The 25,491-nt window shown below is 43.2% G+C and overlaps 4 protein-coding genes across 5 annotated transcripts in view; 2 read left to right on the top strand and 2 right to left on the bottom strand.

Moving 5' to 3' along the window:
- Positions 1–3,842: 3,842 nt before the first annotated feature.
- Positions 3,843–13,693, bottom strand: LOC118405469 (kelch-like protein 26). Its single transcript, XM_035804972.1, has 6 exons — positions 13,550–13,693; positions 5,638–7,029; positions 5,269–5,364; positions 4,974–5,069; positions 4,108–4,509; positions 3,843–3,972 (listed from the first exon to the last, which is right to left on the bottom strand). The coding sequence occupies exons 2-6, from the start codon at positions 6,957–6,959 to the stop codon at positions 3,843–3,845; spliced, it is 2,046 nt and encodes a 681-aa protein (XP_035660865.1). The 5' UTR covers positions 6,960–7,029; positions 13,550–13,693.
- LOC118406139 (kelch-like protein 13) lies at positions 7,504–13,757 on the bottom strand. The gene is made up of 3 exons (XM_035806005.1): positions 13,671–13,757; positions 9,935–12,125; positions 7,504–9,305 (listed from the first exon to the last, which is right to left on the bottom strand). Exons 2-3 carry the CDS (start codon positions 12,117–12,119, stop codon positions 8,980–8,982), a joined length of 2,511 nt encoding a protein of 836 aa, XP_035661898.1. The 5' UTR covers positions 12,120–12,125; positions 13,671–13,757; the 3' UTR covers positions 7,504–8,979.
- Positions 13,744–23,577, top strand: LOC118406158 (kelch-like protein 12). 2 transcript variants are annotated; one of them, XM_035806047.1, is made up of 3 exons: positions 13,744–13,826; positions 16,681–16,746; positions 22,898–23,577. In XM_035806047.1, the coding sequence occupies exon 3, from the start codon at positions 22,906–22,908 to the stop codon at positions 23,566–23,568; it is 663 nt and encodes a 220-aa protein (XP_035661940.1). In that variant the 5' UTR covers positions 13,744–13,826; positions 16,681–16,746; positions 22,898–22,905; the 3' UTR covers positions 23,569–23,577. The 2 variants fall into 2 exon arrangements, with proteins under 2 accessions (XP_035661940.1, XP_035661939.1); XM_035806046.1 differs by lacking the exon at positions 13,744–13,826 and adding an exon at positions 13,854–14,151.
- Positions 23,578–23,639: 62 nt separating this feature from the next.
- Positions 23,640–25,491, top strand: part of LOC118406144 (kelch-like protein 9) — a 6,055-nt gene continuing 4,203 nt past the window's right edge. The window contains exons 1-2 of the mRNA XM_035806023.1: positions 23,640–24,076; positions 24,890–24,982. Of these exons, the coding sequence (XP_035661916.1) occupies positions 23,664–24,076; positions 24,890–24,982 (506 nt within the window). The 5' untranslated portion in view covers positions 23,640–23,663. The remainder of the gene's footprint in view (positions 24,077–24,889; positions 24,983–25,491) is intronic.

A 25,491-nucleotide genomic window follows, 5' to 3' on the forward strand; every position in this document is an offset into this window, starting at 1 on the left:
GGCTACACTCTTTCCCAGTTGCCATAGCAAGATCTGCTTGGAGATTACGAATCATCGACAACGCGTACGGCGCACTCGAAGTGCGTTCGAAATATTCCAAGAAAGCCCGTGTGTGATAACAGTAAACCCCCGTGTGATAACCCAAGTTATCACCCGGTCTAAAACACCCATATCGAACGTCATCACGGCCCAGGTTAGCCTGGGTACCATCCGGATAGTAGTTCGCTCTTATGTTCGCTTCTGAAGAGAAGTGACTGTAATAGTGTATAATGAATGTCAGAGCTAGAAGCGACTGTATATAGTATATAATGAACGCCGGAGCGATCTGCTTTCCGGATGGTACCCAGGCTAGGCCCAGGTACGATATGAATATAGAATACAACGCGGATATTCCGTATCACATGAGTTATATTTTGTATTGTACATGTACCACAGTGACTGTACATACTGATGTACAGAATGTTTATGCAATGTTGCTTTATAGACATGTTGCAGATTTTGCACTGGTATATACTGAATCATATTGTGGTACAAACTTAGTCTTTCCCCTTGATAAGTCTTGTACATTGTGAATGCCTTACGTGTGCCTTGTACTACTTGTATTTTATACCGTACTGTACATTGCCCAAACGCCAGGGCTAGCCCTTTGTAACTTTGCAACAGCCTTCACCTAGCTGGGTAGCCCTGGGTGTATATTTTTATACAACCTGATACATAGAATAAAAGACATTTATATTCATAGAAATTTATATAATGTCCTTGATAGATTCAAAACACGCCATGGAAAGAAAAGGGAAACCGACAAAGCTTCGATTTCAAAGACCGTACGTTGTATACTGAAGACCCGGGGCAGTATGGGTGTGCGGTTGTAAATGCATTTTGTGTATGTTCAACGGATTTATGGTGAAACGATCGAAGGCCATAAAATATTTTTAAAATGTATTTTGTCGTGAAATTGACCCATGTGGCTTCTACCAGACATACAACATTCTTGTGGAACTCGCTGTCCTCTTCGAACAAAATGCTCGTAATGCAGAAGACAGAAAAAGGGCAAAATATGAAGATTTGAAAAACGAAATCCAAATCTACAGCAGTTACAAAGCCCCTATTGTCACGATTGCAGTCGGTAGTAGGTGTGGGTACGTAGTGAGAACGCCTTGGTTCAAAATCACTGCGTGTTGTTAGCCATAAAGATAGGGAAGTACTGCACCTGGAAAGCAGGCAGGGTAAATGTGCAATGTGTACAATCTATTATTGTGCAAGAAATACAGTTGGCTGGGAAAAACTTACGACTATTCTCAAGGTATAATAGTGCAATAGACAATCAGCGCAATATGACAGCGTATTATTATTAATGTCTATATGTTTTAAGAATTTTAAGCAGTATCGTTGTCCGACGCACGCGTTTAGGTATACCATTTACCTTGCGCCCCCTGCGTAAGAATTTGTAATGACTCATTTTGTGCTTGTTTGGTGTAAACGTGATAAAGATGATCTTAACTCTCCCTTCCATTTTTCATGAAGGTCAGAGGTCAATCTTCCAAGGTGCTTTTAGCGTACATGTAATGATTAGTGGAAACATCTAGTTTGTATTCAACACAAGGTACACAAGGTAAAATGTATATCTAAACTATGTTTCAGTCATTTTTCTATGTGCAATATTCTTTAGTAATCAATATATTTGTTTTATTAAGTCTAACTATAGAACAATAGATTTTAATTCCATCTGTATCAATGAATATGTAACAAAACGTGCAATTCAACCAACTAGTGCAATAAACCATTTATTCAGTCATGATGAAATTCCTCCTACTTACTTAGTTTTTCCATATGTAGACACTAGAGGTTGGCGTCGGTACAGACAATTCAGGTCCAGGTTCGGTTCAGGTCCAGAGGACCAGATTACTCATAGCCGACGTAGGTCCAGTCAGATTCTAACCCTGATGATGGTGTCTGACAGACATCGAAACGTTGGATGTGAGTACGTCTCTGCTTGTGTTTAAAAGAGCTTTACTATATGAGTAATGACCAACCTGATGAAATTATTTGTGGATCTGAATGTACTCGAACTCAAACCACTAGTTGCTAGTCGCCAAGCAGATGTATCAGCTGGATCAAAAAAAGAAAAGAATTTTGCCAAACAGGGACAAATAAGTTGCCATGGGATTTCAGTCAGTCTTTTGCAGTCTATCCGGCTATCTGCCAGCCCTCCAGTTCACCCCAAGGCCAATCATTCCAACTAGGCTTTTATTCCTAACGTGGCCAATGCCCCTTATTACTGTTCACTCATGATCTATGTTCAGAAAGAGAGAGAACGGTGTACACAACTTGATGGGAACTACACCCGCCTGCTTCGCGCTGGCCTTGATGTTTCATGGAGGAGCCACATCTCCAACGAAAAACTTTATGGTCGCCGGTCCCCTGCCGCAAATATTCGCGGTTGTCCGCGGCCGAAGATTGCGTGGTGCGCCATGAGAAAATGGTAGGAGAGGACTTGCCAAGTTTGGGAACCAAACGAGCCTTGCAGGCGTGGCCACTCTTTCCTCACACTCAGGAAAATACTGCTGGAGGATACAGGTCAGTTTGCAGGCCAACGAGCTCCGTTCAATCATGCTGGATAGGAACATGTGGAGACACTGGTGTCACCTTTCCAAGGATGATATGAACTGAACTGTTCGCCCAGGCAGGAGTCTGGTAGAGACTATTTCGTCTCAGTTACTCCTCGCCCGGGACAGATATGGCTGCATATCCCTTCGTATTCCGACAGGGGGCGTCCTGTGGAAGTGTGAGTACACAACAGGAGACTCCCATACTGTCGTTCGGTAGGCAGGGGCCCTTGGACCACCGGCCCGTCAGATAGCTGTAGATCTGGACCTGAAATCAGAGACAAACTTCAATGCAAAGTGTGAACAAATACATAATTCGGATTTATCAGAAACAAGGTGCTGCTGAAATTAAAAATGATTTTCATAGGGAGTGCATGCGTAAGATATTAAGAATATTTGACAGGTCAGTCTCAGTACACATGTACTATACTGACGGCTGCGCCCCTGAGACGTCGCCAAAAATATAGGTTTCTAGAAACATCGTATTTGCGCAAACTATCAATATCAATAGAAGAAGTTTATTTGCAGATTCAAATATTGACATGTTCTATCAATAAAAAATATAGTCTGTGTTTCTAGGTACAATATCAATGCAGTTGTGTGAAATATCGAAATCAATCAATCAATCAATAAATAAGGCATTCGCTGACATGCCATCAATATTTTATCTCCAAACGAAATTGTACCTTGTCAATAGAGCTACATCGGGTCTTACACCACGACGACCCGCCCACAAGGTAGATTTTCGTTCCAAGAACTGCCACACCTGCGCCCCCTTGCGGCCGTATCATGGACTCCACCTCCGTCCACGTCTCCACCTTCAGGTCGTAAAATTCCACGGACAGAGCGTTGCTGTGTACAGGGCAAAGAACACTATATACTGTAAATGCAGAAATGTTCGCGGTGGTTTTTTGTTCGCGTTTTTCGCGGTGGCCACTTCACCGCGAACTTGAAACCACCGCAAAAATTTTGTCCATTATACTAGTAGTATGAGACTGCAGTCTATGGCGCCACTGCAGACTTAAAACCACCGCTACCGCGAAAGTAAATCCCCGCGAACTTAAATGCATTTACAGTAATAAAATAGCCATTCATGTCCTTATACATGGGAGTTATGGTGAACAGAAGCTTCAAGAGTCACCTACCTGAAATCTAGTCCAAGAAAAGATAACATTGATAGGATAGTCCAGGCTCTAAAGTGCTTATATAAATTGACATCGCAAGTCAGAAGAGTCCTTACAGCATGCCGGCACAATACGTCCCAAGTAGCATCTCAACAAATATTGGTGACCTTTGAGCCTCTGCAGTATAGGTGACTCCATCCAAACAGCCTTCATCCAGAGCGTTACGGAAACCCCAAACATGCCTAAAAGTCTGGTTTTCAACGTAACGAAAAGCCAACAATCTAACAAAAAAATGCCAACATTTGTAAATAATAAGACTGTTCACTTTGTTTTTGGAAAAGACTAAAATGGAAAAGACTAAAATGGGCCCTCTGCGCCTGTGATAGAGCAGTACAAACCTTTGCCCTGCAGCCGACAGTACTGTCTCCACTCCGCCTGCCACAAAGATCTTCTCCCCGATCGTGCACATCTGATGCAGCGCACGCGACGTCCGCATGGGAGTGCAGGAAATCCATCGATTGCGACCGGGACTTTGGCGGGGGCTGTACGACCACATGGTCGGCTTGGTGCGGGCATCCCTCCCGAAGCCGCCCGTGAGGTACAGCCGGTCGTTGAGGCTGACCGCGGCGTGCCCGTGACGGGGTTCCCGTAGCGGAGTGACGTACTCCCAGCGGTTTTTCTCCGGAGTGAAACACTCCACCGTGAACAGGGGGCCGATGTTGTTCTTCCCACCAGCGGCGTACAGTTGGGTTCCGATAGCAACAAGGCTGAAGTCGGCCCTGCAAACATTTAAGAAAATCTGAATTAAAAAAAAAAACAATAACTTAAAAATAATCAGCGAATTCCCTGGGACGTAATACCGTTTTGATCATTGTGCTTTTGGTATAAAATTAACTTCGTTCGGTAACTTGTTGAGATCCGCTCTTCGATATAATCTTGAAGGCTGGAGTCATTTCTTTCGAGCGCGTGCGCAATCAAAGCCTACGCCATATTGGTGTCACGATTTGCGTTTCAGCCAAAAAAAATGGCCTAAACAGCCTATAGCATATTTTTTCTTGAATCTCCTTGCGTTTAAGTTTCAAAACTGAATTTCTTTTCCTGGTTGGTTGTAGAAAATGGTTCAAAATAAGAGTTTGCAATGAAACGCAAATGTGCTTTGTTCGGGAAATGCAAACGAACACCAAGATGGCGAACAGTAATCGTTGCCATGACTACCCCGTGATTGACATGACTACAGCCCTACCGTGACGTGTTCATTCTGGAGACGGGCAGCCACTCGTCCTGTCTCGGGTCGTACCGCCAGGATCGCCATCCCACCGAACCCACGTAAATAGGGGCCCTGGAAGATACCACAAAACCATGTGCAATATTTTAGTTGTATCAATTTCAGTATGTTCTGTTCTGTAATATTTTTGTCATTAGTGAATTGCTTTTGATTACTTCTTGATCTGCATTAGTCTTACGTGTACATGTATTATAAGATGCAAAAATCCAAGGTATAACAGCCGAGCACATATTGGAATCGTGAGGTGTCCTACCGATAGGGATCGCCAGGTGTCTCTCTTTCTCCGCCGACAAGGTACACAAAATTGTTCAGAACGGCTGCGCTTTGATGCGTGAGCGTTTCCGGCATCCTAAGATACAAGATAGTTTGAGAAGGGTGCTATCGGCATTTTTCTACAGCAAAAGCACGAAAAGTCCTGAATATGGCACATGAAGAGAGCTCTAGAGGAGGTGGAAAGTCATACGTGGATTTAAGAAAGAGGGTCAGAGAGATAGAGGGTCAAAGGCAGAGGGAGAGAGAGAGAGAAAAGAGGATGGAGGGAGAGAAGGAGGGAGAAAGAGAGAGTCAGAGAGAGAGAGAGAGAGAAAAAGAGAGAGAGAGAAGAATAAGAGAATATACAAACCTTGTTAACAGTTGCCAGTCTCCCAGGTACGGGTTCAGAAAGTAGACATCTTCTGACGGCTGTTCTAAGTGGGACTCTCTCCCGCCAAAAGCTACCACAGTGGTAAATTCCGACCGCACTTGGGTTTTCCTCTCCCGAATCAGCGGCTGCGAATGAAGTTCCTCGTCATACTTCTGCATGTCTTCCCACAAGTCTTTGCAGTCCATGTCCTCAACGAACCATCTCATCGTGTCGTCCAAATCTCTCCGCCGAATCAGCGTCAATCGGACTTTTTCCAGCAGCATCCGTCCGAACTCTTTTCTGTCAGGACTTCGGGAGATCCACCACCGCACGACGTCGAACACCTCCTCTTCAGAGCTCACCTGCAAAGCGTTGCTATCCAGGAGGTTTGCAACTCTTCCAGCGGGCAACTCTGCGAAGTATTCCGTGTCCAACATCGTTTGAAAGTTTCGCAAGATGAAGTGGTCGACCACATCTTCTAGTTCCTTGACGCCGTAGAACTGCGCGAGTTCGTCAATATCTGCACAGTTCTCGATGTCGATGTTTTCGGAAAGAAAATGACAGCAGACATCAACAACTCCCTTGCACTGAAGAACGTGGGCGACGTTGATAACATCTTGGATATTCTGCACTTCTAACGGAATGCACGAAGAGTACACGAAGTCTATGATGTCTTTCAGCACCACAGGTTCCATGTCCCGCAACCAGATTTGTTTATCGTGCGTCTCGCGCATTCCAGAAGCAAACATGGCGTGGAAATAATCTGATGCCGCGGCCAGCACTATTTTATGTGCGGGGATTTTGACGCGCTCCGACACCACGACCACATCACAGCAGATACCATCCTTCCGCATCACATACAACCCTTCCAGCAGGTCCAAGTGATGTGTCCAGCTCCTGAATTCTTTGGGGTGATAAAACCGTCTCGGGGATTTCTCGCAAAACGCAACGATTGGTTTCAAGTCAAAAAACGTCGCCAGCTCGTGTATTTCATACGCAGTATTCCGGGTGATTCGGATATGACCGGTGTACATGTACTCCACAATTGCCTCCAGAACTTCGTGACACACATCTTCGAACGTGCACGTCACGGGGTTACGCTCTTTGGCATCCGGTGTGGAGAAGAGCTCCCGGAAGAAGCTGCTACAAGCGGCGAGGACGGCTTTGTGAGCGTGCACGGTTCTCTCACGGTCTTCAGCGTGAAGTATGACATCACAGAGAAGTTCCTCTTCCCACAGAGTGTGGAGGGCGTTCAACACATTCTGTGGATGCTGCAGCGATGAGAGCAGTTTGCCTCGGGAGTATAACGGAAGATACGCCATCTCCTTCGGCTTGTGATGTCAGCTTATGGCAACTTCATTCTGTATAAGCCTCGGACTGAACCTGAGAGGACTGAGACAGGGAACAGAGGATGGGAACAACAAAAAACACAAGAGAAATATCATAACAATCGGCAACTACATGTATGAACTACTGTCCCTTGTTTAAAGACATACACATAGCTTCCTTTATAACTTTCAAGAGCCTGTTGTCGCCATCATTAACATCAAATACAGATCATAATGTGCAACACCAAATCAGATAAAATACGAACCATAATGCTGAAACAAGAAGGTATGCGCCTCGATAGAGACGCACTTCGATAGAGACATGTTTTTTTATGAATAAAAGGGTTAAACTTCAATATTATTCAGCTGTCATTAAAAGATCATACCTAATATATCATGAAAATCTGTAAGTTGTAGTATACAACAAGCAGCTCCAATTTGCATGATATCCATGCCCCAACAAGCCTAGATTCTTGTTATGATCTTGTTGACTGAACATCCATTCATACGTTTTGAATTCAAATGATATAAAAACATGCAACGTCTTTATCACATTATTTTATTGTTACTGCCATGAGTACTGCAAAGAATTCCAAGTCAAACAGGAACACTGTATATTTGTTATTTAAAAACCATATTATCATACTTAGAAATTCTATTGAGTTGTGACAGGACTCTTGAGATTTGGTGATTTAGTGTCTGTATCACAATATCTACCTTCAGAAGATACTGCATGTCAAAAGAAGGTATAACCTGGGCAACAACACAGCAAATTAAATGTCTGACAGTTTTGTATCATCATATTACTATTAGAAAATGATGTAAAACAAGTGCTATCTTTACTGCCTAAATACAGTATGATTACTTTCTTTCCTGTAGAAGTTGACAAGTATCAAAGTTTCGTTAACTATGCACATGTGATTTGTATGTTGTATATAGCACAGCAGTGGTGGTAAAAAACGAGGCTTGTGAAACAGCAGCTCCACCTTGCACCATACATCAAAACTGCAGCAGCAATTACATGTATAACTGGTATAAAATCCATACATTCGTTCATACATGTTGAATATGTAAACATTTACTGCTAAGACATTTCAAGTTTACACATATCTATTTACTTACCAGCATTTTTATTACTGTTTGTCGGGCTCAAATTGAGTTAAGTACTTAAAAATGTGGCTCTTCTGTCCACAGCTATTTTGCAAAATTGTAAAACAGAAAATCTTCCTGATATTTGGTGGGTAGTATACAATTTATACACATCCTTGCATTCTATTCATTGTTTACAAGTCTAGTTTATAATGTGGATTTTTGCAACACACAGCATTCTTTTATTCTTGACATGCAATAAGTGCAATACTATCTTCTATCACCTTAGGGAGTGTCTCACTGAATCTGTGATACAGTGTCCTCATTACTGCAGCCAAGTGATTTGACAGAACGCTTAACTAATTTCATTGATGAAAAAATCATTGTTTTATGCTTCCTTTGCTTTGTTGTCTTTTTAGTCATACTTATACAATTAGCATGCTACTTCATTATAAGTACATAGTAGAGAGATACCCCCTTTACACTAAACATATTCTGGGTAATAAACATTTTGTATATATTAATTACTTTGTTAGGTACATACCACCAAAATTAGAATTTCTGGTAGCTGCAACAATGAACAACACTCAAATGTAAGGTAATGGGATTCAAATTATACAAACCAAATGTACAGACATAAAATCTGAGAAACAAATATTATGACAAGCAGTAACTTAATTTCTTAGTTCCTTTTAATCTATTTTCCCTTTTAACATGATCCCTCAAGTTCTTCCTTCTGCACACTTCAAGAAGCAATGTCTAAGGTTCAATTTTTAATAAAAACATTTCTATTTTTAGAAAAAATTGCATCTATAGGAATCAAAAGAGGGAACATTCTTAAATTTTACCATATTGAGACTCTTTGCTCCATGCAGGTTCAAGCATTTGAGCATCAAAAATAAGAAAATAATTTTCTTCAAATGCATTACACCAGCACTTCTTGTTCTGTTACTTCAACATTGTTAGGATCTACATCATCATCATCATCACTGCAGTCATCATCATCCTCATCACCAGCTTCTTTGTGATTGGTTGGAGGGTGGATGTAACACTCCTCCTCCTCCTCCTGGCACATGCACCTCCCAAAGGCCTGTGGGAGGGTGATGGTACAACATCCCGACCCGCCGAGTTTCTCCGGGAGGTCGGCGAAACGCTCCCAGCTGTTGCGGGTGGGGTTGTAGGTGTGGACGTCCGCGAGAGTACAGTAAGGCTCGACACTGAAGGACCAGCCACCCAGCAAATAGATCTCTCCTGAAACAATCAAACATCCAGTTTTGCTGTAAGTTTATAATCTGTCATCACAAACCTACAAGAAAAGTAAAGAACAGAAAAATCAATTCCACAGGAGAGGTATTGGGGTAAAGTTGTGTACCTTAACACATTTTAGCTACAGGTACAGGCACAAGGGTTTAGGTACATGTCCAGACCTGTACCTGAACAAGTTTGGTCAATTGTTTGCAAGTTTACATATAGCCAACTTTTTTTTAACGATAGATTGTCATCATAGTATGAGTTGCAAAACAACTTTTTAAAGAAGTTTTCTTAATTTTCAACTGGTAGATTATCACAATTATCACTGTTGATTCTGATTTACCTGTCTTAAGTCTGAGAAAGTGGTGTCCACTAGTGATTTAGTTTGTTAAGTTGTGATGTCCACTACAGATTTAGTTTGTAACAATTTTACAGGTACAGACTGAGGTACAGGTACTGTTTTAAGTACATAACCCTTCGATTGAAGCAATAAAAAAAATAGATTTTGGCTATTGTAATACGTAAACGTATACTGTAACAAGTGTAAGAAATGCCTCTGCCCTAAACGTGTCGCCAAAAATGCCTCTACTACTGGGGCCATGCCAAAAAGACAAAAATGTGGAGCTTACCATTGTATGCAATGCTGGCACCTCCAGTTTGTGGGGTTACCAGTGACTGCACTGTAGACCACTGGCCCGTGCGAATGTTGTAGCACTCAACATCCAACACGTCCACAACAGCAAAGTGCATGTAATACACAATGTCTTCCCCGGTCAGGTTCTGGTACCCTCCCATGGCGTACAGGCAGTCTCCGACGGCCGACATGTGGTGGAAGGCACGAGGCCGCCGCATGGACGGTTTCTGGGACCACCTCTGTGAGGTGCTAGGGTCCATACACCACAAGTCTGCTCGATATTCGTTCATGGAGCCCCCGCCACATATGTAGATCACCCCATCGTGAACGACCCCTGCATGTCCGTACACAGGATTGTCCAGACTTTCGCCAAAGTCCCATGAGTCAGTTTCGGGATCGTAAACCTCGACGGACGAGAGCTCGTGGTTCCCGTTTCTACCCGCCACGGCGTACAAGCGGTCGTTGGTCGCTGCCAGGTAAAAATCGGTCCGCTTCTCGAGCATGGATGCGGCGCGATACCAGCGGCCGTGTCGGCCGTCCTGCCAGTTGGGCATGAACCGCCACACCGTCTTCATCGCCGAGTGGTAGCCAATCACGGCGTTGGACTCTCCTCCAGCGATGTAGACGAAATTGTTGATGACGGCCGAGCTGTGATAGCTGATCTCCTGGGGAAGCCTGATCTGCCCAAGGCTCTTCCACTCCCTCGTGGGAGGGTACAGATAGTAGATGTTGGCGGTTTGGTCGCTCTCTTGGGAGCCGCCAAAGACGACGATTGTCCTGAAGTCCGAGCGTATCCTTGTTTCCGGCGACCTCACAAGCGGCTGGCGGGAGAGCTCCTCGTTAAACCTGACTCCGGCCTCCGCGAGGCTCAGGCAATCCGGCACCTCGTTGAAAATAGCGCGAGCAGGTCCCTCCACCGCGATCATCAGCTGCCGGTAGCTCATGATCGGGAATCGAACCTTCTTCATCAGTCTCAGAGCATGCTGCATCCGCGATCCCTCGCACTCGTATCGCAGCCACTTGCACGCGGTGAAAAGGACCTGTCCCTCGTGGGCCACCTGTAAAGAGTTACTGCCCAGGATGGCCTCCATTTGTGCCACAGTCAGCTTAAGAAAATCTGTAGAACTAGAAAACGTCTTGAAGTTCCCAGCAATTAGCTCACAGAATGCTGCCTCTAGCCTTGGGAGGCAGTACTCCACAGCAATCTGCTGCATGTCCATACAGTTCTGTAGGCTTAGCGACTGGATGAAGTAATCGCAGCAGAGCTCAATGGCAGACACTGCCTGTAGGTAGGTGGCTACTTCTAACTGTTGCAGAGCTTTCTCTCCGGTTAGGTCCATTCTTCCAGTGTACATGAAATCGATCAACGACCTCAACCCTTCGCCGTTAACACCCGAGAGGTCGATGTGGTCCATTCCTGCTTCTTTCATTCCGGACGTAAACATGGCCTTGAAGTAGTCGCTACAGCTAGCAATGACCAGTTTGTGCACTTTGATACTGCCGCATTCTGTGTTGACGGTGAAGTCTGTGTATTTCTCTTTGTCTCTGAGCTCACTTAAACCTTGCAGCAGAGGCTCTGCGTGGTGTAACTGCAGACAGCGTCCAAAGTCTCGCCGAGTCGTGATCCCGTTCCCGCAGAAGACACCAAGATTCTTTATCATCTCGTAGACCTCGCTGTTTGACAGGTTTGTATTGGGTAAAACTCGACCATATAAAAGATCCACCATCACTTGTAGTTTGTCGAAGGGGAGGATATCCATTGCCATGCTTTTAGCGTCCGTACTTTCTAGCTTCTCTTTAAAGTAGAGACTACTTGAAATCAAGATGGGTTTATGAGCGGGTAATGTTTGCCCATCTGCACTAAGCACAACATCGCACATTACTCCATCTTCCCGTAGCTCATACGCATTGGCCAATAGCATGTCAGTATGAGTCTTTAACATTGCAGCTCCTGTATCACTGCTGTCTGATTGGCTACTTCTGCCTCCATCTGCTGCCAATACTTCATTATGATTGGTGAGATCATGTTGAGCAGCTATTGGCTGATTGCAAGCTATAATGTCATGTGATTGGTCCATTTCCTGAACCAGAGCAGAAGCCCCTTCGCTTCCTGCGAGCTGATTGGCCTGCTGTCCTGCATGTTCGTCAGTTGGAGAAGCACTTGCCCCTGCATGTTCCATAGCGACCTGGAATCCACAGGGCATGCATGTGTTAGATGGGATCAGCCTAAAAGTAAAAACGAAAGAGAGAAGAAAAAAGACTAGTCTTTTGTTAGAAAACTTAGATGCAGTAGCTTGGAATGTAGAGAGACGGGCCTTGCCTTGAATCAAGAAGACATATCTGTGTTTGTATGTCTGTATATATATATGTGTGTGTGTGTGAAGGTTTGTGTGCATGAGAATCTGTGTACTACATGCATGTGTGACTGCATGTATACATTGTGCATGCATTCATGGATGTGAGTGCATGTGTACCTGTGTGTCTATGTGTATGCATATTTGCACTTACCTGTATGTGTACCTGTGTTTATGTCTGTGTGTGCATGTTTCACCATATGTGTGTGTGTGTGTGTGTGTGTCTATGTGTGCATGCCAGTCTGTGTGTGCACACATGCGTGTCTGTGTGTGTGTGTGTGTGCATGCATGTGTATGTGTGTGTGCATGTCTATGTGTGTTCGTGTGTGTGCGTACACGCGCATGTCTATGGATGTGTGTCTGTGTACCTGTGTGTGTGTATGTATCATGTGTGCCTATGATGTGTGTGTGTGTGTGTGTGTGTGTTTACTAGTACATCATGACAGAAGCAGGATGGCATCTTCAATACAATTTCTTTATTATGTCCAACCATTGATTGGTGCCAAGTACTTCCTACCATCATCGCATCATAGTAGATTGTACATGACTACATCAGTACATGTTTGTATAGTCGTTTGTTTTAGTCAATCAAAATATGAATATCAAACAATGTACAAACCCTAGCAAGTCATAGTACATACTGATAGAGGAATATTTCCAATGTAGAGTTGGAACAAAGATGTTGAAATGTTTATCATCCCTATGTATTGAGATGGAAAATAAAAGACGGTACAGGGAGTGAAATATGTGTGTAATATAAAATTGATTCAACTTGGTGATTGAGCCACTATTGTGCTTGGTGACGTCATGTTGTTTCCATATTAATATTTGGCAGACAATTTCATGTTCAAGGACACAGGGAGTAGCAGGTAAAATCAAATCCAACACCGGCTCGAAGTCTATCAGTTCCCTGAACTCCTTCATCCTATATCATACTGGCCTTTGACATATCTATCCTTGCGAAATTATATATCTAATGCACAGAAATAACTTTGTATAAGAATAGTTACAAGGACAGTTGATACTCTCATGTATAGAAGAATAACTTTCCAGAATAGCTGCCCAGACGACTTACATATTCAGAACAAAACAAAACAAGTGTTACATGAATATCAGTTAATATGTCAGTTAAATTCATGAAGGTCATTTTCAAGATGGAACTTGATAAAGTTCTCTACTTGCGCTGAAGTAAAAAATATATGTTATGGTATAGTCTTGGTGGCATGACATTATTTGCATAAAGAAGGAGCTCTAACCTTGTCCAGCACATTAACACGCCCCTTGCCCCTGTTGTTGTCGCAGGTTCTAAACTTAGCTCGCCAAAATTAGGCCAAAAACAGGACAACAACTTCATAAAATGGTGTCATCATCACTTACTTCCTGTTTCCTGGCGGCCCTGTGCACTATGGGTAAATTGTAGTTTAAGGTCAAAGGGGAAATAATTTCTGACGTCACTTCCGAAACGCCATGGCGTCACTTCCGGTTTCCCTGACGGATGAGAACAGGTGTTTTGGTGAAGGGGTTTGTAATTCTGTACGTGAATTATGGTTATATTTAGTGACTTGTGGACGCACGTCGTGTACATATGATCTTGTGTTATGCTGCCCTACGCTTAACCTTACATATTTCTGCGTGTGTGGGCCATACAACGCGCCCGATCGCGCCGAATCCGATTTCTGGAAAAATGCGCGATGCTAGCAAAAATATCGTGAAACGTCAGCGTAGCGTCACCCTCTGTATTAGTAGATCAGTAGAGCATCAGTAGAAGTAGGCAGTAAGCGGCGTGCGCGCGTGTGATCCTCTCCCCTCCTTCCCTTTTCTCGTACGGGACTCAGGTGAAACTACCCAACCATGCCAGGTGTGTTGGACCGTTACATCCTCAGTTTTACCTAAATCAAGTTGAACTTAACGTTCCCTACATGACAGTTGTGTTATGTTTACTAATGAACTGTTTGCAAGGCGCATTGCGACATATTTCCTTGTCATGGTCATCTATTTGACAAATTGTCACTTTTGAACTGCAAACAGAATTGAGTTGCCATGGTAACGGCATTGATACAATAACACTAAATATGGTTGGTCAGGTTGCCCGCCTTGTTAGCTGTAAGTTGACAAGCCACTTACTACTGCAGTGACATTGCACTGTTGGGCGTCTGTTTTCGTCTTAGTGTGTGCGAGCACGTTTTCTGATGGTCTAAAACGATCATGTTTCCTGACCGTCCAGTTAATCCTTGCCACCATTATCCCTGGAACTCAAACCTCTGCTTGAAGTTGAAGAACCAATGCAATACTGCAAAAATGTTTCAGGTCATCAAGATCTGGAATACCAACTGGCAAAGTACAGTGGGTTCTCAGCGTGCAAAATACCCACTTGCACACTTGCACATTGCAACCACTTTTTGCTTGGTGCAACCTACTTCTAAGCTCAGGTTGCACATGGTGCAACTGAGATTTTTAGCCTCAGAACTCGATTTTGTTGTCAATTTACTTGATTTTTAGTTTGAAACAAACAAGCTTATAAGTAATTGATAGTAAAAGGTTGTGTATTTTTTTCAGAAATTAGTGAATTGTAGGTGGTGCAACTTGAAATTCAGTTGTGCAAGTAGCAACCTAGTTTTTGCCCCAGGTTGCACAGTGTGCAACCTGGCTCAGAAAAGTATTTTGTACACTGGTTCTGTACCAAAATCCTATAATAGCCACAAAGCTGAAAAATCTTACTCTGGAAAATGCTGAAACTTTTGTGTAAAATGTATTAATTTACGGCATGGACATTGAAATCATGCAGTGCCAATGTTTTGTGTGATTTGAGATTTTTTTCCTGAATTGTTGATCTGTGCCTAAAAACCCCAAACCTCTGAACCAGTCTTGTACCTGATGGTGATACAGGTGATTACTAGTAATAAGTATAAGATATGTACTGATATCAGGGCTCTAGCCAGCGTCCGTTTTCCCGTCAATTGACGGAACTTCGCTGCTTGTGACAGAAATTTTTTAAAACCAATCCGTCAACCTTGGCGGACAAAAATTCTTCGTGGTAGCTACAGGCGGCTTGGGGACGCCATCCACGGCCGTAAAAGCAACACACTGTTTGTTTTGCCATTGTTGTTATTGTCGACGAAGTGTGTCGGCGCCCTTTAGCATACGATAATCTCATTAAAAACCCGTTTTTTCAAGGTCTCAGTTCCGTCTTTCTAACTTAATTTTTGCGGTTTTCGCGACAATGGCAATTGGCTGACGGAAAAAAATATCGAGCTGGCTAGAGCCCTGACTGATATGAACCTGGTATTATATAATTTGAAGGCCACTCTGAGGTTACAGGTTAATAATGTATATAACTGTAACAGCATCTCTTCTTCTCTTATATAATAAATAATATAATATTGGGTTATAACTTATATACAAATGTATAAGACCATTTGTCATTTCTATTGTTTCAACAATCTCTTTTAAATGATGCAAGTAGGCCTGCCATGACTTAACTTGAATCTCGCCTGCTAGCCCAAAGAGTTTTCTAGAACCATCACACAACCATTGTGTTTATTTGTATAGCTATTGAAAAACAGGGTCATTCCAGGACACACTGTCTCGTAAAGTCTATTAAAGAGTTGGCTCTATGTCACCAATGCAACAGAAATGATTGAGATGACAGAAAAATGATGATAGAGCTATACTAGAGATGGTCACAGTCTGGTGATACTACTTTATTTACAGAATTTGATCGTATAATTATAGTTAATTATAATTATAATTTTGATAATACCAAATTCTAAAAATATATATATGTGTTTCCCTTCAATGTAGCACTAAAAAAATCCTAAATTCAGTATACCTATCTCCCTTCTTTAGCCTATTAAAGCACTTCCTTTAATTTGTATATTATTAATTTGTACATTAATTATTCAGTATTTGAAATTATTTCAATCTCTCATGAGCGACACAATAGGAAAATAGATCAGCTTTTACTCTTTATCTGAAATCTAACATGACTGTTTATTGTTTTAAAATCTACTAACAAGCTGGCCTGGATGCCAGATTCCCAATCCGATCTCAATACAATTGTAATATTTATGGTGTTTATCAGGCTGTGGAGTTGGCCTGTGTCCGCCCTGGAAACAGTCTGGCATCCAGGCTAGTACTAACCAACAGGGGTCATTCATAAAGCTGTGTTCAGCTTGTTTTGACTATATCACAACCTATAAACCTACAGTAGTTCCTAGTTTCCATAGTTACCATTTGTCCCACACACATGTGAGCTCTTCGAGGAACAGATGGCAAAGACATACCCCCACTTTGTGTTCCCTATATGATAAATAGCATTCCATAAAAAGCAATCAGGGGCGTGTTAGATGATGATCGTTAATTTCTCCACCCGCTGTGTCCATTTCAGCCATCCGTGGGATCCGTCGGTTCTACAGTTACCTGGGACGGTGGGTGCGCCCGTACGAGAAAGATGGTGAGTTTCGCCTTTTGTTCAAACTAATCATATATATTGAACAGGTTTTAACTTGAAAGTTCACATGTGTTGGTAGAAGTCATTCTTGAACTAGTTTAACTGCAATATCCTGCACAAAAATTGGACTATCCCACATTTTTGACTGACAAAGACTGGTAATGTTCAGTCCAAGAATTAAATGACTCCAATTTTTGTGTTGGATATTACAGTTAAACTAGTTCATGCATGGAACAAGAGTTGACAACTCTTGTTCTTTTTTTGCACGATTTAGATAGTAGTTTTAAGCAATTGAAAGATGTGACATTACAAAGGTATTACTGTAGATGACTAATTGACTAAAACTGGCTGTAATTTTTAGGAAAATGCTATGTCTGCATTGATCTCATTCAGTAAGTTTGTCCACTTGATATCTGGAACATAACTCATGAACTGACATTGCAGGTGTATGACTGGTTGGTTGGGAGAAGTTCATTTTGAATTTGAGAGCAATATTGTTGTACGATTTGATCGTAGCTTCCTTGAAGTGTTGAGCTAAATATTTTGTTGCTGTACAATTTGATCGTAGCTTCCTTGAAGTGTTGAGCTAAATATTTCGTTGTTGTACAATTTGATCGTAGCTTCCTTGAAGTGTTGAGCTAAATATTTCGTTGTTGTACAATTTGATCGTAGCTTCCTTGAAGTGTTGAGCTAAATGTTTGATTTATAGCATACTGTACTGTGGTAGTACAGTCATTATGACATACTTTTCAGGGACATGTAACGCAATTCCTCTTGTAGATAGGGCAATGACACCGGGACATAATTATAGAACCATGTAGGAAATTGCACATAGATTAAGAGGTCAAGCTGAGTCATAAATTGCAAGGGAATGTTTTGCATACCTTGCATGATTCAGAAATGCTTTGAAGTGGAAATCTTAGCCTGGAATCTGTCCTGTTCATTCCTCTGATCGCTTTCCCGACAAATAGTCTGTTTGTTTGTGTTCCATATCCGGTAAACCACCTCATGGTGTAGCACACTAGCCTGAGTACCATCCTCCGTAGTGACTGCTGGCTCACTACTTTTGCTTGCTAACTCTGTGGTTAGCAAGCGAAAGTAGTGAGCCAGCGGACACTACGGAGGATGGTACTCAGGCTAGTAGCACACAGAATGTACTGAACAGTACAAGCTGTATATCTGGTAAACCACTACCCTAGCCTGGATATCAGAGTACAACTTAGCCGGCTAAGGGAATTACGCCTTCACGCAGTATCTCCCGTATCGCGTATCTCCCCGGGCCGGCTAATTTATGTTGCTAGCGGCCCGGGAAAGAACCGTAGCCGCGAGCGCTGTTCTCTGGATACCAGGGTAGTAAACCACCACATGGATTAACCATACCATCCTTGGTGTAGCACAACATGTCCCGTGTTGTACTGAACAGTACAAGCTGCATATACAGACAGATTTATGTGAACCACTCACACCGGGAAGGACCCCTACTCTTTCCGATAAGTGCAGTGGGCTCTTCAACATGCTCGAGGTGTGGCTGTCCTCAAACACGGGACTTCCATTTAACTACCCTGGGAGCCAGACAGGACCGGGTAGCTAGCGATATAGCTAGCGAGTTTTGTTCGGGGAGCCAAGGCAGCCAGCCTGCCGACCTCACATTAGCGCTCCGGGGGAGTTTAAGCCCGAAGGAGTTATCGCTACGGGGTAAAGGGCGGATGGACCTAATCGGGCTTAAACTCCCCAGGGCGCTAATAGGAGCTTGGTGGATATGACTGTCTTGGGCTACCGATAAACTGTCCTAGCTGCCCAACCCCGGATGGCTCCCAGGGTACCATTTAACATTCTACCAGGGGGACATCCCTAACCAAAGATAGGTACTCATTTTCACCTGAGTGAAGTGAGGAAATTTGCGTCAAGTGCCTTTCCCAAGGGTACAGTGTTGAAGCATATTGGGGCTCAAACTCATGACCTATGGGATTTTAGCCGAACACCCCAATGTTATGTACATACATAATGCTGGTTCACCTATATCCGGGGGTAACCTATATTCGTTGCCTGTAAGAAAAATCGTATTTAGGGATATGAACTCGACGGAACGTAGTTTCAAATCAGAACATTTTGAAAATATTGTAAATTTGAAACCAATGTCAGCAGACTTAATACTCCTAAGTGTGCTGTTTTTAAAGACAACGGATAAAGGACCGGAGGTCGGGACTAGGCTATTGCATATTTCACAGTACTAGTAACATGATGACGTCTGGCACACTTTTGGCCCTTATATCAATAATCATTTCCCATTTCTCAGAAGGGGTGCAACAGGAATCCAACTTCCGAATGCCTTCTCCAACCCAGTTACAATGCCACAACAGAGGGCTGTGCAACTCAGAGTCAGTCAGAGCTCTTGTTTATATTTTAGGCAAACATTCATTACACAAACGCCAATTGATCCTCTATTACCAGGTGCCGGACAGAGCAGGGAAGTGTACTCTACAAGCAGAGGTTAGGCTCTGGCTGTTTTAGCCTGCGAGACATCAAGAAAACAGTACAAAACAGAAAGCCCGATAGAAACGCCTACAAAACGTCAAAAAACAGCCAGAGCCTAACCTCTGCTTAGAGAGTAATTATAATAAGCGAAGCTATCGGAGGTGCAAACAGGAGCTAGAGTAGGGTGGATTAGGGTAAATGTACTCTCATGGCCTTTTTAAGGCCAGAGAGGTAACTACTCAGATTGTTATGTCTAAGGTCACAATATTGGAAGGCGGAGCCCATCCCTCTTCTCCTCCCACCCCAACTGAAGTCATGTACCCATTTTTACACCAGGATGGAGTGAGGAAAGTCATGTATATAAAGTGCCTTTCCCAAAGGGCACAAGATTGGTTGGGACAGGATTCAAATCCAGAACCCAGTTTTGGGACAAACCACACGGCCCCACAAAGATAGCCTGGGTACCATCCGGATAGTAGTTCGCTCCTGTGTTCGCTTCTGCTATCCATCTGGAGATGTGCGCATTCAAAACGTTTGGCGATAACGTCAGTTAATGAGCGAATCTAGGAATAGGTTCCAGAGCGCTTGTTCGATGACAACAGGCCTCCCACGAGCGGGCGGAGGGCTTGTCCGGTGTTGGAACGTCTGTTCGAACGAGCACTTGAATCCATTCCATAATTCGCTCATATGTGGGGACCAATCAGCGCGTGCATCCACTTTTTGTACGATTCCAGACGTTTAGATGGTCGGCGTTCCCAGACGGAAACACAGTGAAGCGACTGTATATAGTGTATAATGAATGTCAGAGCTAGAAGGGACTGTATATAGTATATAATGAACGCCGGAGGGAACTACTTTCCGGATGGTACCCAGGCTACCACAAAGATGGATGTGGGGTTAATATAATCAGGGCGCTCCTTAGATTAGTATGTTATTGTTGGACGAGCGAACGCACGGATCGTCACGGAGGGCTGTCAATCACAGAGCGCAGCGTGCCCGGCACTAACCCCTCCCCCTATATAGCATGCTTGTATCAACAGGGATCAAGTCATTGCGTTCCACAATGCCACCTCCCATCTAATTATATATCAAATGTTGTGAACAACTATTGGACATGTTTTAGACATGAGATTGCGATGTTTGCTTTTGCGTCCAAATCTCAAAATGATTTTCACAATACAGAATAAATCATTTAACAAACAATGAGAAATTATCTTTCGTAAAACATCTGTTCGAGCTATAACTCAGTGACCACAGGTTGGTATGCTGCCTATGCGCTGTCATGACTGGAAATAGAACTTATAGGAGGGGCAGGGGAGTGAACATGTATATCTGTCACAGATGTTGTCCTTAGTTCACACATTTACAGTTGTACTGTAATATGTAATACTAGCACAGGGGGTAAAGGGCTTGCTTGCATTTCTAATTATATTCAACAATAATAGAATCATTCAATGAACGTGTTTGCAGCAAATACTGTAAATGCATTTAAGTTCGCGGGGATTTAATTTCGCGGTAGCGGGAAAATGGACTTTCGCGGTGGTTTTAATTTCGCGGTAGCACCATGCACTGTAGTCTCTTACTGTTATGAAAAAATGTTTGCGGTGGTTTTAAATTCGCGGTGCAGCGGCCGCTGCGAAAACCGCGAACATTAATCCACCACGAACATTTCTGCATTTACAGTATTACCCTTCTCCTGTTATAGAACATCTTGCCTTCAAAGAATTATGCTTGGCTCAGGATTTTTCTGATGTTCAATAGCAGGACAACATTTCTTGTCTATTTCGCGTAAAGACATAATGCTAGACTCTACTAGTAAAACAATGGCTTAGAATGAACAGATGAATGAATGAATGTCAGCAATTTGGTATAAAACTATTTGACTTTTGATGCTTTCATACTCATCAATTTTGGTATTTAGCTCATTTGTGTAACGTTAGTTCACCTTTATCCGCGGGGTAACCTATATCCATTGTGTTGCTAAACACGGTATCCAAGGATATCAAGTCGATGGACGGTAGTTTCCAATTGTACTATTTTCAAAATATTGCAGTTTGAAACCATCTGTCGACTTTATATCCCAAGTAAATTTAAAAAGAACGGATAAAGGTTACCCTACGGATAAAGATGAACTAGCGTTATGTGTCTTGAATAATCTTGCTATATAGTATTGTTGAATATGATGACAGACAATGTTGTATCTAAGTGTCGTATAAGTACATGTATTGACAGAATGTTGTCTTCTAGAAGGGACAATACAAACCCTACTATCCCCCCAGATGCCACACCACAGTTCTCTCTCAACCAAGATATTTTTACACCATAAACAGAACTCAAAGCATATCTGCTTTAGTGCAGCACTTGTCCATGGTATTGGCCCAGCGGGGTCCATCCTAAACTTGGAAACAACTCTACTTGACCTTGAACTTTCCCAGCAGGCTTCAGTCTAAAGGTCGTTCCACCCTCATTCTCACTTTGTGTGCCGTCGGAACAAGACTGGAGTGTAGAATTCGCGGTGTCACATTTTGCCCATCTTATCCCTTATTAAAACAAGCTATTTGCTCCAAACATACTACTTTTAGTGATGTAGTTAAACCCAATCCAACATCAAACAGTAGGATTGACTTATATTTTGGTAGCATAGCCATCGCCCACTTTTACACTAGACTCAATGTTCACTGTACAGTGTTGTTCGTTTAGTACGTTTGTACGGTCGTTTGTACCTAGAGAAAATCCTGTCTGCTTTGGGTTATTGTTTCTCGTTCCTAACTCATTAGATATGGGTGGTAAGTAAACGTCTTTCTAAATTATTTTCTCTTTCAAAGTAAATGTTCTGATCATTTATTACAAAGTAAGTTTGATCTACTATATGCCATTGAGTTGCAATATTCAGAAATTCCAAATTTGATGCTGTTGTACCATTGTACCATACGAAGGACTTTGTTTTGGTCCAATATCAATGTACTGGATTACTTCAGCACATAAATGTATTGTTCATCTTCTGGGCTTAGATGAATACTTGCTGATAGAACTAAAAGAATTGACTAAATGGAAATGTTTGGCACAATTTTTTTCTTATTTCCAGTTTTGGCTCCAAAATCCTACAACAGGGGCCTCAGAAATAGTTCCTTCACAGCCTATTTTTTAACTGATACAAAGGATAAACACATTTCTATACCAGTATACTTAAATGATCTACCAGTGCTGGTAATACCCACTTGCAAAATTTTTTTCTCAAGGGATATTTCCAGTTTTGGCTCCAATATCCTACAACAGGGGCCTTAGAAATAGTTCCTTTACAGCTTATTATTCAACTATTCACATCTACCTGGTGCAACTTAATTTTAAACCCGGGTAGCGAAATTTTGCAGTTGGAACACTGATTTCCCCCTACGTAGGTGCATAAGCTTTTGTATCTATTCCTTGGTAAGATAAAACAAGTCATATTATTAAGTTAGTTACATGTAACTGGAAGAAAAGATGATGTATGATAAGTAGCTGCTTTGAAGAAAGTAATAGCTGGGAAGTGGGGAAACCTTGAAATGTTGATTGTGCAACCAAGGAGGTTATACTGAGGATTGGTGCAACCTAGCTTTAGACTCAGGTTGCCGCCTGAGCAACCTGGCTGAAAAAAGTATTTTGAGCACTATTTACAATATGTTGTTTTTAATGTCCACAGCCCCAAAGATGGCAGCGCCAGCAAGTCCGCACACACCCGCGGAGGTGCAGCGCCAGCCATCACAGAAAGGGGGCGCCGCTGCTCCACCCAGTGCCCTTGCCAAGCATGCTCACAGACTTCTCACCACGCTCAACAAGCTAAGGAAGGAGGGGGTGCTGTGTGACGTAACGTTCGTGTGCGACGGCGGTGGGACAACCCCTGCCCATCGCGTCATCCTGGTGTCAGCTGGCTCCCATTTCAGGGAAATCCTCCAACAGCATGCGTCCAGAAATGTAACGGAAAATGACAGGAGCAGTGCGCAAGATTTCCGTGGAGCTACGAAAATCGAAATCGACCTGAGAGGGTCCGGGCTTGCCGCATCCGCTGTGGATAAAGTCGTAGAGTACACGTATCTTTCCGATATCGAGTTACTCCTAAGTGGGGATGCGGTGGAAAGAAAGGAGATCGCGAAAGTCGCAAGGTACTTCAAGTTGTCATCCGTCGAGCAGGCTGTTATGAATTTCAAAATGGAGAATCGCGTTCCCGCACTCTCCGAGCCCTCAAAGATGCTTCACATCCAGGGCATCCTCAAGCACATCAACCAGTTTCGCAGGGACGGTTTTCTGTATGACGTCACGCTGATTGTGGAAAGGAGCAGATCCCCACACACAAGATCATGCTGGCAGCGTTGAGCGACTACTTCTGGGTGGTCTAGTTAATACCTAATTAGCTCACATTGTTTTCAATCATGGCCGTTACCAACTCGCAGGTTATCGAAGTTGGCGGAATGGAGGGGAAACTTCTGCAAAAGGTCGTCGACTTCGCGTACACCTCGGATCTGGACCTCTCCACCGAAAACGTCCAAGAGATTCTCCACGTGGGCTCGTACCTCCAAAGCTCGTTAATCGTCGAACCGTGCTGCGAATTCCTGAAGAAACACATCGATACAGACAACTGCGCCGACTTCTACCCGCTCACAAGAACCTACAACCTGCTCGACCTGGAAGAAGCGGTGGACAAGTTCGTGTTGGACAACATCATCGTTCTGTCCAACCGGCCGCAGTTTCAGAAGATCGAACTGCAGAAGCTGGTCCAGCTCCTGAGATGCAATTCGCTACGCGTGATGTCAGAGGCCGAGGTGTTCGGGATCGCTATGAAATGGTTACACCATGATGTGGCACGTTGGGAGCATATGAACAAGTATGTAGAGTTTTGTACAGTTTTGAAAATGAGAAAAGAAAAGGGGGAGTAGTGTAACAGTGGGGCTCAAGCGCTACCAAACTGACCATGCCAACAGCTGTAAGCTTTACGTACATGTAGCACGTTGGGAGCATATGAACAAGTATGTCCTTTTTTTGTGCAGTTTTGAATATGAGAAAAGAAAAGGGGGAGTAGTGTAACAGTGGTGCCAAACTGACCACGCCAACAGCTGTGAGCTTTTGGTGGTGTGGTTTGCACGTTGTTAGGTTTGTGATCTGGCTCGAATCCCCGGAGTCATGATATTGTTTCTTTCGGTTGCTACTTGCCCCTCTACTAGTAGTTGTTTCACTGTTAAACTGTTTTTTAAAAACTTTTTGAGTATGTGAGAATGTCAGTAGCATTATTCATTAAACTACATTATGTGGATTTGGAATTGCACATGTGCAATGGAAAAAAATGTACAGGTAAAGGTACATGTAGTCCCATGCTGAAAGGGCAGTGGGCTGTTATCAACTATATCTATAGCTAGGGAACATTATTTCAACGCGGACCCCATTGTTTTTATTCCACCAACTTTTACACTCCCAAACCAAAACCAAAGTCAGGTACCCATTTTTACGCTTGGGGCACAGTGAGAAAAGTTGTGTGAAGTGCCTTCCCGAGGGCAACAACATCTGACCCAAAAACAACAGGAATCAAACTGGTGACCTCTTTGCTATCCTAGCAACTTGCCCATTGCCACCACATGTATTAAACTAATAATAATGTACAGTCTAAGCTTAACCATAATTGTACCTCTGCCTGTTACTGCAGGATACTGGAGTGTGTGAGGTTCCCACTTCTGCCCCCACAACAGATGATGATGACTGTGGCTCGAGAGTGGGACCTTGTTAAGAAAGATTCCCGGTGCGTACAGTACCACGCTAGGCTGTGGTCTATAACCCATTGACTTTGCTTGAATTTCCCTGGTACAATGTATTGATACTGTACAGAGCATCTGTCTTCACCCCGCCGCCCCACTATCCCCGCCGCCCCACTATCCCCGCCACCCCACTATCCCCGCCACCCCACTATCCCCACCGCCCCACTATCCCCGCCACCCCACTATCCCCGCCACCCCACTATCTCCGCCGCCCCACTATCGCCGCGGCAACAATATCTCCGCCGCCTTACTATTTCCGCAAACTGATTATCTCCTCCGTCCCACAATCCAATTTTAACCTATATATCTATATTTCAACTATCGCCAACATTCAGAGGTTTTGACATTCGAATGTCACATCCCAATTTTAAATCTCTATATCTTATGTCCCCAGAAACTTTAACTTTACAAAACGCTGGTCATATTTTTGCACAAAAAATTCCATTATGTATGAGATCTAAAAGGATTACACCTGCTTTTTCAACCATCCCAT

This window comes from Branchiostoma floridae, chromosome 18 (assembly GCF_000003815.2).
Source record: "Branchiostoma floridae strain S238N-H82 chromosome 18, Bfl_VNyyK, whole genome shotgun sequence".
In the NCBI taxonomy this organism is placed as follows: domain Eukaryota; kingdom Metazoa; phylum Chordata; class Leptocardii; order Amphioxiformes; family Branchiostomatidae; genus Branchiostoma; species Branchiostoma floridae.